The 15,000-nt window shown below is 39.6% G+C and overlaps 1 protein-coding gene across 11 annotated transcripts in view; it reads left to right on the top strand.

Moving 5' to 3' along the window:
* The window catches only part of LOC138000579 (uncharacterized), a 49,541-nt gene that overhangs the window by 24,580 nt on the left and 9,961 nt on the right, over window positions 1-15,000 (top strand). For 5 of the 11 annotated variants that reach the window (XM_068847095.1, XM_068847094.1, XM_068847093.1 and 2 more), the window contains exons 2-16: window positions 412-1,105; window positions 2,052-2,192; window positions 4,285-4,452; window positions 4,654-4,794; window positions 6,870-7,021; window positions 7,883-8,082; window positions 8,175-8,872; window positions 8,962-9,102; window positions 10,031-10,198; window positions 12,286-12,426; window positions 12,578-12,729; window positions 12,856-13,055; window positions 13,147-13,844; window positions 14,651-14,791; window positions 14,927-15,000. The exon at window positions 14,927-15,000 is cut by the window's right edge and continues 94 nt beyond it. In XM_068847095.1, the coding sequence (XP_068703196.1) occupies window positions 419-1,105; window positions 2,052-2,192; window positions 4,285-4,452; window positions 4,654-4,794; window positions 6,870-7,021; window positions 7,883-8,082; window positions 8,175-8,872; window positions 8,962-9,102; window positions 10,031-10,198; window positions 12,286-12,426; window positions 12,578-12,729; window positions 12,856-13,055; window positions 13,147-13,844; window positions 14,651-14,791; window positions 14,927-15,000 (3,902 nt within the window). In that variant the 5' untranslated portion in view covers window positions 412-418. Of the gene's footprint in view, window positions 134-411; window positions 1,106-2,051; window positions 2,193-4,284; window positions 4,453-4,653; window positions 4,795-6,869; window positions 7,022-7,882; window positions 8,083-8,174; window positions 8,873-8,961; window positions 9,103-10,030; window positions 10,199-12,285; window positions 12,427-12,577; window positions 12,730-12,855; window positions 13,056-13,146; window positions 13,845-14,650; window positions 14,792-14,926 lie in introns of all 11 variants that reach the window. The other 6 variants (XM_068847101.1, XM_068847099.1, XM_068847100.1 and 3 more) reach the window with 3 other exon arrangements.

The raw sequence follows: 15,000 nt of genomic DNA, 5'->3' as shown, positions 1-15,000 counted from the left end.
GTTGGGTGCAGGGATGGAGCAGTGGTGACAGCACTCGAATCCCCCACCAATGCGGCCTGTATTCATTTCTCAGACTTGGCGTCATATGTGGAGTTTGTTGGTTCTCTACTCTGTGTTGAGAGGTTTTTCTCGGGTACTCCGGTTTTCCCCTTTTCTCAAAAACCAACATTAATATATTTTTACGTGGTTTGAGTTGATTGTTAATTTCAGTTGACAGTGTTCCCAATATAATTAGTGCTCCTGCACCAGAAGGACTTGATACTTAAATATAGTTCCTTTCCTTTCCATGTCTAGTTTCCTGCTTGCTACTTTTTTAGCTTGCCTGCATTATTTCTAAAGATTGGTCATTCTATCGCTAGATTCTGTTTTACAGTTTAAAAAACATCTACGTGTAATAATTTCTTTTTACAGTGAGGTGATGGATGACACGAAACCAAACACAGCACTTCACTGGTTCCGTAAAAATTTACGGCTTCATGACAACCCAGCCTTGTGTGAGGCAATCAAAGGAAGCGCATGTCTTTTTGCCGTGTACATTCTACCACCTGTTATCCCTGATACAAACATCTCTGCAAACCGATGGAATTTCCTGATTGAATGTTTAGAGGATTTGGACCACAGTCTAAGAAGCATTGGTTCTAAACTGCTTGTTGTGCAGGGATACCCTGCTGAAATCATACCCAAGCTGATCAAATGTTTGCACATCACCAAGCTAACATTTGAGAGTGAGAGTGAGCCATTTAGTAGACAGCGAGATGCTGTTATTACTCATCTTGCTGAGAGTGTGGGAGTGAAAGTGGTGTCTTGTACTTCACATACTCTGTATGATGTTGACGGTGTCATAAAGGCAAACAACAATGAGACCCCAAAGCTATTTGACAGCTTTCTTGATGTTGTTTCTACCTTGGGTCCACCGGAAACGCCTGTGGGAACAGTAAGTCATGATATGCTGGCTTCCCTTTTGCCCAAAAAGAACATGTTTGAGGACTGCCGCATACCATCAGTCGAGGATCTGGGCATTGAAAGGTCCAAGGGTTCATGCCAGGAGACTTGGCCTGGTGGAGAGTCAGAGGCCTTGCGGAAGTTAGACATATTCCTTCAAGAGGTACCTGTACATTTATGTATGCTGCATGTTGAGTGGAAGATTTGTAGAGCTTTCTGCTACTATTATAGAACCTCTAAGACATGGGCAACTTCTTATAATGAAAGAGAGAACTGGCTGCAGAGTGTAGGGTCTTGGGTATAAACCTCAGCTAAGATAAACCTAGAGATATATCCTTTTACCCCTGAAATGGACCCTATTGACAAGTAAAATCTTGTGGTGTTAGACAGAGTAAAATCTGTCAGTGTCACCCTTAGAAGGCAAAGGGTGAAACGATAACATGACTGTAGAAGCCGACTCTTTGACTGGTAAACTTAGACCCCCTTTAGTCAAGGTTCCTCCCAGCTTTTGTGGAAACTGTGATTTCCAAGTGATTCAGACTCAAAGAGCTTTGGCACTTTATGAACACTGCAATTTCATACCATGCATAGCCAATGAAGTTTTGACTTCTCTATGATCAGCATTTTCCACTTCGTATTCTCTTGTCATCCAGTGAAAAAAGAAAAAAAAACAAAGACAAACAAAACCCTTGGCTTAATTTAAAGTGCACATGAAATAAAATATTTTGTATAGATATAAAGAATCTGTTCCATAGAAACAAACATTTGACCATTTTTATTTAGAAACTTTTAAAGCAACCAAAACGTGAATGCAAAGGGTTTTTACTGCAAAATCAGGGAATTGATAGCTTTCCATATACATGGCCTGCACATCACAGCTCATTTGTAATGGTTGAAAATATTGACAGTTTGCTAACTTCCTGTACAGTTGGCAGCAGACAAAAATCAAATGTTGAGGCAAAAATGGTGAAAAATATTGCTGTCAATAAAAATATTCATTATTTATGTTTGCATCAAACAAGATCTGAGTTAAAAGCATTTGAGTGGAGATGGTTGGCTTTGAACAAATCTGTCTACGTGTATTTATTGTTCACCTGTAATGTTTTTAGATGGTGGATGTTGATTTCCAAGTGGACTCTGCAAGTGAAGTATTCCTTCATGGATTCACAGACAGGCTTAGTCCATACCTTAGATTTGGGTGCCTCTCTCCAAGGACATATTACCATGCTTTGTCAGAAACATACCAAATTGTATGTATACAGTCATGCCATTCGTGTTTTTGTAGGAGTGTACGTAAAGTTATAGTCTTATTTTAATTGTCACTTATCAGTGAATGGATACTACCATTTGTGTCCATCCTTGAAGTGTGACTAATTTTGCACGAAGCTTTACCTTTAAAGCATTAACAGTTTGTCTGGTTATGTGTCACTTTTGACCAATGAAACATTGGCGGTTACGTCGTGAAATTGACCATGTTTTTGGCAGCATACCAGCATGTTTAGTTCACACATTCTTGAAGTTTTCATGTTTTCTGTGAGAGTGGAGATTATGAATCTTCCATGGAGTCTGGAAGAGTTATAAACATCTATCTCTTGTGAGTTTCCAAAAAGACAAAATATGGAATTTGGTATGCTTTACCAAGAGGAGATACCTGCTGAAACCAAAGTGAAACTAGAAAGATTGAAGGGGAAATATTTCTGTGTCTTCGGCATTCTACACACACATTCTTCCGTGTTTTAGGAGCAACTCCTGGATGGTAATTTATCTCTTCCAAACTTGTAAACTTTGAATTTTTTTGTCTCCATTGCAAAACTGGCAGAGACGTTGTAAGGGCGGTCAAGCAAAATCGGAACGCTCTAACGAAAAACCTGAAAACTTTGAGAGCATGTGAACAAAACATCCTGGTATGCCGCCAAAAACGTTGTCAATTTTAAGACATAAACCGCCCACGTTTCATTGGTCAAAATTGACACATAACTGGACAAACCATTGACATTTAAAAAGTAAAACTTCACGCAAAATTTGTCTCGCTTCAAGGATGGATGCAAATGGTAGTAATTTATTATCATTCTCATTTGAAGTATTTGAACAAATCCCACTAGCAAACTAATTTTACTACATGTACAGTAACTCCAATCTTGCTGTCAAGAATATAATTTGAACATTAGGCAAGAAAGCTCTCTCTAGCATTCTACTCTGTTGCTGACACTTAATAGGCCACTTGCACTAAGAGGTCTCGTGACCATTGCTTCCTTTAAACAATGAGTTGGAATCTTGCAGATGCAAAAAATTGACAGAGCACATAAAAATTAGCTTACACCCGAAATTTGAGAGGAAACGCATTTAAGGAAGATATTTTATGGCACTTCGATTTTTCAACAAAGCAGTATGATTTGCATTGGCCACCATGTTGGAGGGCATACTCTTGCCCTCCAATATGGCGGCCAAAACTACTTTTTGCTTATATCTTGTTAAACGTTTAATAGTTACGCTCAGATGTGCTGTAAACGTTAGCACATAATTTTTTCAACATCCTCCTTGAAGTTTAAGTGCAAAGCTTGTGTTCAGAAAGAAGTAATTCATAATTTTAAAAATCACATTTCGGTCACGTGACCAGCGAGGAACTTACTAATTTTAAGAAAATGGTGCAGGTTTGAAAAACCAAATCACTATTATTATGTTTAAGATATGACCCACTAATCGTTTTTCGAAGGCAAAATCATATAGCTTTCATTTTCATGAAAACTATGTCACTTGACCTCTTGGTGCAAATGGCCTATTCCATGGATCATCAATCTTGGAGAGGGGATAAATGGCTATTACAGTGTGCATCATAATTCATTTGGTAGCCATTCAAATACGCTGGCAAAATCTATTCAATTACCAGTAGCCTTGATAAATACATGTACCTTGTGGGCAATTGCCTGTCTTAAATTTGTTTAGCCATAATCTGATGCACATTTCTGCCTAAAAAAAAAACATTTCCATCATAAATTTTCTGTTTATGTTGCACAATTTAACAACTGCATCGGTAAGTGGAGGTTGGGTACCTGTTACATGTCCAGGGGATTCCACTGGAGGCCAATCAGCGAGCCAGCCCCTCGACCAAGTAATGCTCCCATGGCCAGCAATTCCTGCAACCCTGCAGCTGTGTGCTCCTCAAGAAAATAGCAGCATGTTAGTCATAAGACAGTTTGTTTTTCCACTTGCATAGGAATGGATAAGGCAGAAAATGTTACTTTTTGTCATGCACAGCTTGTGGTCTGGGTATGATTTCCCATTGCTAGAGTTATTAATTTGTGTTAAATTTGTGGTGAATGTTTTATTTGAACTATTATTTAGGCAAGAAATCAAAAGCCTCCACTGTCACTGTTCTCATGGCTTTTGAGGAGGGATTTCCATTTTGTCCTCGGTAGCAACAATCCAACTCTGAACCAAAGGGAGAATAACCCATTGTGCTTGCAAATCAACTGGGAAGAAAATGCTGTTGCTGTAGAGAAATGGAAAATGGTAGGTGGATATCATCATCGTCATCACCATTTTCTTGCTACTGTGGTTTTTATCTATATAATGGTCATCATCATCATCATCATCATCATCATCGTCACTGGAAGTACCATACCATCTTGACAATCACTATTAAGTGGTATTAAATACAGCTTCATGATTGTTCTTGATGGTGATGTCTATTATAATATCTCTATCCTTCAGGGCAAGACAGGCTTTCCATTTATTGATGCCATTATGCGGCAGTTGCAACAGGAGGGATGGATTCCATCCTTAGCGCGGCAAATTGTTGGGTCTTTCCTGACACAAGGTTGCATGTGGATCAGCTGGGAGGAAGGCTTCAAGGTGAAGAATATTCAGATTGCCAAGTGAACATTGTGGCCTCTAGTATTGTAGACTGTAATGATGTGTTAGACAACCAAAGCTTTGGGTTGTGTTGTACACTGTACCTCATTGAGCGAGCTTCAGGATTGGCCACAAGAACAATAGAATGAACAAAGATAATAATGGATTTAGCACAGACAATAATAGGAAGTAGGACACTATACAGCCAATGAAATATAGTGTTCAAAAAGAGTTACGACCCTACCCAAAGCATTGCTTGTTAAGACTATTTTACAAGTAAGGTCGAAGATGTTCCTGGTAGTTGTGAAGTCAGAAGTTGTATCAAAGAGATCCGTATTCCCCACTACAGTTTGAGGTCTATATACAATTGTATAGTCATTTTAAGAAACCTTTAAATACTAATGGCTGATATGTAACACAGCATGAAAGTTATGGGTGGAACTCTGGGTAGACTCAGAGTCTTCAGATGATCAAAGAGACAGGCCTTCTGATAGGGTGCGATTAAAAAATGCAAATTACGCGATTTTTTCAGGGCAGATTGTGCTATTAGAAAGGCAAATTATGCGATAAATAATGTAAATTATGCGATTTTTTTCTCAGCAATTTTAAGCTTGTTTTATAAGGTTTCAGGTTAAGAAAAACACTTTTTTTGCTGCCCTTAAGACATTTTGAACACAAAGGAACAGTAATTATGTATCTCGATCGACATTAGTTGGGATAAATAAAAAAAATGAGGTCTTCTGCACTGCCGGTGCACCACGTTAAAAGTTGAAAGGACACAGCTAACATGTCAAATGAATGATCAAGGTGCTCGTCCACCACGAACTTCCGAAGATGGTCAATCACAATAGGGCCATACCCCCATTTATACGAGAGAAAATAAGCCGCGGCTTTCTCTGGCCGCGGCTTACAGAAGACTCGAATGTTCACCCCGTATAAATGGTACAAAATCTACGTTCACGTCTTTGTCAAGCTGCGGCTTATATTGACCTGGGAATATATATTCGTATAAATAGTTCCTTTTGCGTATTTTGTACACCGTGGCCAGAGCCAGCTGCGGCTTATTTTCTCTTGTATAAAAGGCCCTAATATTGCACGACGAGAAAAACATCAGTCCATCGTCCACGTGGAGTGTACGTGGCCTGTGAGGTACTTTCTTGCTCGATCGTGAGCTGTCAGATTGGGCAGAAGGTGGGAACTTCCTTCTTCGTCGAAGAAAAAGCAAGCGTTTTCACAACAAACTTATCCATGAGTAAGTTTTTATCAGTTTTCAACGAAAGAAACTACATTTTGCCGAAAAACTTACAACTTCGCTTATTTTTCACAAATCTCTTCTATAAGAGAAGGCAACTGTGTCATTTCAGTGGTGTGTATATAATGACGTGTTCGTGTTGCACCAATAGAAGGAGACTCGTACCAGGTCCCCGACATGAAAAATAAAGCCTTGAACTTCCAATGTTTACGAAATCGAAGGTGATCTTAAAAATGGCGTATTTATGCAGAATTTTCTAAGAAACGTGTTGATTTATGTTTCATTTTATGAATTTTGTGCGATTTTTCGTGAATTGTGCGATCGGATGCGATTTGAGGTCAATTGTGCGAAATCGCACCATCGCGTAATATCAGAAGGCCTGAAGAGAAAGGGCAGCCTTAGTAATTTCATCAAATTCATGTAAGGACTGTAACCCTTTCTTATGAAGATTGCCTTACGAACATAAGGATTTCCCTGGATGTTTTCTGACCACATCATTGTTTGCACTTGATTTTTCTAGTCAAAGACAAGAACTTGTTTATTGTACAAAGAGGTACCGGTATATTTATTGTGAGGAACAGCATTACATGTAGTGTCCACATCCTTATCTGGTCATAGAATTGTGCACTAACCTTCACCAAATGTGCAAAAAGTGGTGGTTAACAAAAGGTAAGTATCAGGTGGACAGTTCTTTTGGCCAGAAAATTGCCCTCTTCTGCAACAGCCACATGAACTTTTGGGTGATTGCCATAGGTTACATTTGCTTACTCTCTGTCTTCACTGCATGATTGAATGAGCTGATAATATTACTACACATTATCAGGTCTTTGGAGAGCTGCAGTTGGATGCTGAGTGGAGCCTGAATGCAGGGAGCTGGCTGTGGATTTCTGGAAGTGCTTTTGATCAAAACAGATTGCCTATCTTTTGCCCTGTTGAAACTGCGAAGAAGATAGATCCAAAGGGAGAGTACACCAGGTACAACTGTATAATAATAGCGACATTGAAGTTGACAACTGTACATTTATGTAAATAACCTCATATAAGGTGATTCCCTGGTTTTGCATTGCACATCCCTACTGTGTATAATTTCTTGCGTCATTGGTGCGATAAAATGGTGCTTTTTCATTGACGCCCAGCTTAATCTCTCAAGGAATGGCTATTATCTCCTGAACAAGTATGGTGACCCCCATTTTTTGTTTCATATTTTTGATGGGAATGCTGTCTTCACGCAGTTGTAAAAAAGTCAGCATAAATCTATGGCCAGTTCTTTGGCAATTTCATAAAATTGTATTCTATTTTGGAGTGTGAAGTACTCACAAAGGCATTCAAATACATTTTTGAGGTACATATGTGAATTGACCATAGAACGACACGAGGCTCTGCGTTACATCGGGGATTACATTTATAAAATTGAGCTAGTCTGATTTGTCCAATATTGGGATTGTGTGGCAATTGCCAAAGTGGCTTAAATAGCTATTGATATATTTGTCAGTGTCGTACCATGGGAACAAGTTCGGTGACCCCCCTTTTTTATCACAGTTTTATCATCTCCTTAACATGTAACAACACTGTGCAAAGTTTACACTGTATGGCAAGCTTTATTTCTTGGGAATCACCTTATATTAAACAACGTAATTGTTTTACAAACAATCACATTGGGGACAATCTATTAGTAAATAAATTTCTGAGATAAAATTAATGTGTACAGGGCATACAGTGGAAACTAGGTCAGACACATTTAGCATTGCTTATCTCATTGGTTTTGGCATTGCCAATGTGGAAACAGCGATGGCTATTACAAACAACCAAATAAAAACAATGTTTCTCCCCATGCAGGAAATATGTACCTGAAGTTAAAGACCTGCCCACGGATTATGTCTTTGAGCCTTGGAAAGCACCAGAATGTGTACAGCAAGCTGCTGGATGTTTGCTTGGTACACACTATCCATTGCCTGTAGTTGACCATGAGGAGCAAAGGAGAGTCTGTGTACAGAGGCTAAAAGAGCTAGCTGAGAGCATTGGTGAGAGCGTTGGAGGTATGTTAATAGTTTAGAGATGGTGTAGGCTGAATAATATCCACACATTATAGAAGAGCCAATGTGCCTCATGGTTTGTGTTTCTTTTATAGTGGATGAAAGAGGACACACAAGTGTGCATTTGTTTAGAAAAGACCTGAGGCTGCATGACAACCCAACACTCCGTGCCTGTCTTGAAGACAGCGGTACATTTTACCCCGTGTATGTACTGGACACAAAAGCAGCAAGGGAAAGCAAGATCTCTCCCAATCGCTGGAACTTCTTACTTGAGTGTCTAAGAGATTTGGATAATCAACTAGCTGGGCTTGGATCACGTCTGTTTGTTGTACGTGGGAGGGATGTGGAGATCCTGCCAAAGCTGTTTGCAGAATGGGGAGTGACACGCCTTAGCTTTGAAAGTGACATTGAACCATTTGGTGCACAAAGAGATTCTGTGATCCGGCACATAGCTGAGGAAGCTGGAATTGAAGTGTTAAGCAAAACATCTCATACGCTATACGAGCCAGGGGACATTTTACGTGCAAATCGTGGCATTGCACCCATGGTGTTTGAAGACTTTGTTGGCGTTCTGAAAGAGAATGGGCTGACAGTTCCCAGTCCAGTGAAAGAAGTGGACAGACAGTTAATTGGATGTTGTGTTACACCTGTAGCTGCAGATCATCAAGCCAACTTTGGAGTACCTGAATTGAGTGATCTTGGAGTGAAGGACATCCGATCGGTGACAAGTGCATATCTTTGGAAAGGGGGAGAACAAGAGGCCCTGAGAAAACTTGAGCTATTGCAAAAACAGGTAAATGGTGAACTTGGAAGGCAGGAAGGTATTTGGCTCATTTATAAGGGCAAATTGGGTGATAGTTTGTCTTTCTTTTTTATGTGCAGCTTGTGAAGAATGACTTTGAGGATGAGCCACTGAGTGGAGCGTCGATGTCTTCATCTGCAACTCATCTCAGCCCCTACCTGCGATTTGGATGTCTGTCTTCAAGAGTAATGTGGCATCGCATCAGTGACACTTACTGGAAGGTGTGAATCTAACCATCCATGATCTAGACAATTGCCTTAATGCATTTGTGTTAGAGTCTTTGAGAATTTGCATGGCTCTGCATATTAAGCATTGCGTTCTCTAAATGTTTGCAAATTGAGTGGCTCCATGGCTCAGTTGGTGGAGCGTCACATCTGTATGCAAGGGGTCATGAGTTTGAATACCGTTGGAGCCACCTGATTTTTTGACGTGTGTCCGTAAGAGACATTTGCTTGCCTGAAAATTGTCCAGATAAGTGTGAGGATCACTTCAATCTCTCATTGGTCTATAACCCGTTCTTTATTGACGGTGCCTACTAATTCAAAGGTATTTTTGTGCGGTTTACTGAATGTGTGGGAAAAGCAGATCTTAACAACTGTTATTGAAATCCAAAAAGGAAATTGGGGGCAACCACGCATTTTTCGAAGATAATTAATCGACAATTTTAATGTAAAAAGTGTTAAAATACAAAGCAATGTATGGTGTTGTTTTCCAAATTGAAGCTCAGTCATCTCTGAAAAATGCATAGTTAGCTGCAATTTTCTTTTTGGATACCAAGATTCTTTTTGGATACCAAGATCACTTGTTAAGTCCTGCTTGCTCCGCATAGTTTTGAAACGCGCAAAAAAATCCCTGTATTAATAAGCACTAGCAATAGGAAATCCAAGTATCTTGAGATGCGCAATAACAATGGTAGGCACCGTCCTTAACCCATTGATTCCCAGGCGTTCCCCATTGATGAGTAAAAATAATCGTCTGGCGTTAGCGGGAGTAAAAATATCAAGTCTGGCTGGTTTAGGCTAGTTTAGGTTTCAAAGGGTTAAACATGCATGCCTTTCAATGATTTTGTTTGTTGTGTGTATGTTTTTGGGAAGAACCATTTCAAATAACATAATAATTATAGTTATCGTTAAATGGATTTCTGAACAGGCAAAGGAAAAAATGCCTTCACTGTCCTTGCACGAGCCTCTCTTGGTTCGCGAGTTTTTGTTTCTGATGGGCTGCACCAATCCAAGCTTGCATAAAATGGCTGATAATCCTGTGTCCTGTCAATATCCTTGGGAGGAAAACCCAGAGGGGCTTCGCAGGTGGAAAGAGGTTTGTACACGAGAGATACATTCAACTGGCAAGGGCTATTAATTTTTAGGATGCTTGAGAAGGCAAACCTTGAGAGGGATGATATGTCCAGGAATTATTGTCTTTGTCTCGCCTAGTAAATACCTAGGAATGAAAAGCAATCAATTTTGATCTTCAAAATGACAAATGAAATTAAAAGCAGAGGCTTCAGCTGCCCCCTTGGACAATTGAAATGTCAGGCATTAGACAGACTAAGTCGGAAAAGGGTTAAAGTGCTTATCAATCACTGGATTTCAGAGAGAGTAAGTGATTAATGTTGCAATGTAGTAGTATGGGAATTTAAAAAAACAAATTTTTGACCTTATTTAGGAAAAGGGGGATTAAGGTGAATAACAAAAAAACGCGAAAAAAACGGAAAAGCTTTACACAAACGACGCGTTTAAACGCTGTTAATTTACCTTTAGTGAGCGCATAATTAAATGGCTGCTTGCTATAAATTATATTATTATTGGGTGTCATCTGGGGTTAACTGTGATTTATTTAAAACAATGCAGCTCGACAAACCATCGAAATCTTGATTGTTTTAGTCGTTGCAAGTACTCGGAAAAGAGAAGAAATGCGAATTAGTCCAACCTAAATTGGCGGCGTTCTCTGAGGAACAAAACAAAACACTTACTTAGCGACTCTAACGGTAAATCATGAGCATAAACAATAGAAATTTGTTTCAAATGAAGTGAGGAATGTACAAATGAATTTTCAAGATGGTATTAAGCACAAGTTTGCGTTGATGTGTACCCTGTGATTACCGAGGGTCATCAGTAGTAGGTTTCTCTTGCCATGTGCGGTCCTGTTGTAGAAATGTAAAACAGAAGTTTGATTGTTGAATGCTGTTCATCTTGGTCTTAGTAGAGTCGCAAACACTTATAAATCAATCAAATAAAATTATGCATTGGGGTTACCAGCTGAGGCATTCTTCACATGCAAAATTTACCACCATTTTTCCTTTATTCATGTTTGATCAAGGCAGTTGACATAGCGGCTGTCTTCCGACTCTGAGCGACGACCCCGGCGACGACCAAGGCCCAAGTAACCGAACGAAGATAAAAGAACTCGTACCATCATGAGAGAGCTCAACTAAAGCTGCATATAAAGTGTTACATTCAAGCCATTAGGAAAGAAATTGATCGATGACTCGCTATTTACCGCTTAAAAGGAATAAACTGATCTACAGATTTGTCGCGATCAGTCATGCAACCTTTTGAAATTTTAGACTTTTTGGTCATTTAGTACTTGTCAAAAGGATACATCAGTTTGTTTAATTTCCTGTTTGTTTATGATTTGCGATAATGAAAAGGGGTTGAATAGGCAGATAGTGAAGCGCCAAGACACAAGCACGATAACTTGCAACGATATGATAGCCCTTTCAAACCTCTGAAATAACAAAAAAAGCAAAGCTCATACTTCTCTGAACCCATCCAACCTTCCCGAAACATTCGCGGGTGATTTGCAGTTGGCAGAGGAAACCTATTTCATGAGCGAACGAGAGCAGATATATTCAGCGTCCTCGGGCAAAGCCTCAACTTCGAGCCATTCTAAATCACACCGGAAGGTACCGGTCACAAAGATAGCGAAAAACGGCTCTTGCTTTCGTTAAATCGTTTGCTACTTCTCTCGCAGTCCGACAATAATTATATTATTATAGCGACAACTGAAAGAATTTGTAACAAATAAATTAAGACTATCCGATGGAAAGCCTGTTCATGAATACCAAGAAAGTTCCGAAAAAATCAATTCGCTGATCAGAAAAACCGGTAAATACTCTAAACCGTTTAAACGCATACAAAATGCGTTTCCACCCATTTCAACGAACGCGATTAAACGCGTTAAAACGTTGTTTTCTAAATTCACCTTAATCCCCCTTTTCCCAAATAGGGTCACATTTATTTAAAGTAGAAAAATCTCTAGTAGAATTTTTTTCTTTGTAAAAAAACAAAGGCATTGAAACTGAGTGTTGATTCAAGATAATTATTATAACATACATGGCAGCTTTCCAGGGTGTGGAACTTACATGTACTAATCATTGCTTACATGATTTTGTGTTTCACTAGGGTAAGACAGGCTTCCCATGGATCGATGCAGTGATGAGACAGTTGCATGAAGAGGGGTGGATTCCTCATTTTGCTCGGCAGGCTGTGGGATGTTTCTTGACCCGAGGTAGTCTTTGGATAAACTGGGAGGAGGGATATAAGGTAGGAATGATTCAGCATTGAAATGACTCTTGCAAAAGACTGTTTGCTATACCTTTGATATTTTGAGGAATTTTGTGGGGGAAAAACCTTTCTTCTAAGAATTGGACTTCGAGAAAACGTTCAGTGCTAACAGGTGAAATTTGATTTTAAGGTGTTCGATGAGCTCCAGTTGGATGCAGAGTGGAGTCTTAATGTTGGAAATTGGTTGTGGCTGTCAGGAGGAACCTTTGTGAAAGGTCATGTACCATGGTTCTGCCCGGTGGAAGTCGGAAAGAAGATTGACCCAACTGGAGAATATGTCAGGTGATGGCAATGGGGATTTACATTGGTTTTAAAACAAAGCAATTATAATTGTTGTTGTTGTGTGAACTCTGTAGTATGAATAAGGAGCATTAATATTCTTTTTGTTCTTCATAATGTTGACTTTAGGAAATATGTGCCTGAAGTCAAGGACATACCAGTGGAATATGTGTTTGAGCCGTGGAAAGCTCCAGAATCTGTACAGAAAGCTGCTGGATGTTTGGTGGGTAAAGACTATCCATTACCTGTAGTTGACCATGAGGAGCAAAGGAGAGTCTGCGTACAGAGGCTAAAAGAGCTAGCTGAGAGCGTTGGTGAAAGCATTGAAGGTATGTTAATAGTTTAGAGATGGTGTAGGCTGAAGAGATCCACACATTATAGAAGAGCCAATGTGCCTCATGGTTTGTGTTTCTTTTATAGTGGATGAAAGAGGACACACAAGTGTGCATTTGTTTAGAAAAGACCTGAGGCTGCATGACAACCCAACACTCCATGCCTGTCTTGAAGACAGTGGTACATTTTATCCTGTGTATGTACTGGACACAAAAGCAGCAAGGGAAAGCAAGATCTCTCCCAATCGCTGGGAATTCCTACTTGAGTGTCTAAGAGATTTGGATAACCAACTGGCTGGGCTTGGATCACGTCTGTTTGTAGTACGTGGGAGGGATGTGGAGATACTGCCAAAGCTGTTTGAAGAATGGGGAGTGACACGCCTTAGCTTTGAAAGTGATATTGAACCATTTGGTGCACAAAGAGATTCTGTGATCCGGCACATAGCTGAGGAAGCTGGAATTGAAGTGTTAAGCAAAACATCTCATACGCTTTATGAGCCAGGGGACATTTTACATGCAAATCATGGCATTGCACCCATGGTGTTTGAAGACTTTGTTGGAGTTCTGAAAGAGAATGGGCTGACAGTTCCCAGTCCAGTGAAAGAAGTGGACAGACAGTTGTTTGGATGTTGTGTTACACCTGTAGCTGCAGATCATCAAGCCAACTTTGGAGTACCTGAATTGAGTGATCTTGGAGTGAAGGACGTTAGATTGGTGACAAGTGGATATCTTTGGAAAGGTGGAGAACAAGAAGCCCTGAGAAGACTTGTGCTCTTTGAAGAAAAGGTAAATGATAAAATAATACGTATATAGGTAATCAAAATAATGTTTATGGCTTGATTTATATTTAGGCATGCCTCAAAGCGGAAGTCCTTGATTATAAATATTTTGTTTTCAGATATTTCTTTAAGTAGTCAGCTTACCATATATATACAACTAGTCCATCCTGGTCATTACTGTAAATAATAATAATGATTATTATTAGTCTACTTTTCACTGCTCTCTCTGTCTCTCTTCACCGTTTTTCATCACCATTATTTGGGCTGTTTTCTCTTGTGTTCGTGCTTGCCCTTTCGTTGGCTGCTCGTTTCTTTGTCCGGGCTCTTTCTTGCTCTCTCTCTCTCTCTCTGTCCTGTTTTTTTTGTCGCAGATATTTTTACCTCTCAGTCGCTTTCTTTCATTTTGATCATCGCTTATTCGTCACCTGCTTACTGGTTTTTTTTTCTCTCTGTCTTTTTTTCTTCTTTATATACCTCGTTGGGTGACACATTGAAAACCGGTAGCTTGTTTTTTGGTTGCCTTTAAAGTTTTTGTTTGTTTTACTAAAACGTAGTGTGAAATGAAGTATGCTGGCCATGCAACTTCCCACCAAAAAACGTTGGTTACAGCATTGCATCATTTCATGTATTGAACATGAAAAGTATGGATGGATGGTCACATGATGACGTCATAACTAAACCAAACTTTCTTGCATCGATGGGTTACCATCTTAAACCATGGTGCTCTGTGTGGTTGCCTTTGGTGCGCAGAGCTGTGCTATTAATGGGAAGTTTGGTGATAGTAGTATGTGTTGTTTTTTTTGATTTGTTCAGCTTGTGAAGAATGACTTTGAGAATGAACCACTGAGTGAAGCATCAATGCCTTCATCTGCAACGCATCTTAGCCCTTACTTGCGATTTGGATGTCTGTCTCCCAGACTGATGTGGCAACGCACTGTGGACTCTCATTGGAAGGTGTGTCTCAGGGTTTGCTGTCAGTGCTTTAAAATTCCTTAGGTTTTATAGTGCAGGACAAAGAGTTGATGCCCTTTAATTAAATTTGGCCTTGTTGTGATGGTCTTACAGTTTGTTGTTAACATTATTCTATAGGCAAAGGGTACAATGCCTCCAATATCCTTGTTGGAGCCTCTTCTACTTCGAGAGTTCTTCTTTGTGATAGCTAT

Source organism: Montipora foliosa, chromosome 4 (assembly GCF_036669935.1).
Source record: "Montipora foliosa isolate CH-2021 chromosome 4, ASM3666993v2, whole genome shotgun sequence".
Lineage (NCBI taxonomy): Eukaryota > Metazoa > Cnidaria > Anthozoa > Scleractinia > Acroporidae > Montipora > Montipora foliosa.
Note: the sequence above shows the minus strand (reverse complement) of the source record. Positions and strands in the feature narration are given on the sequence as shown.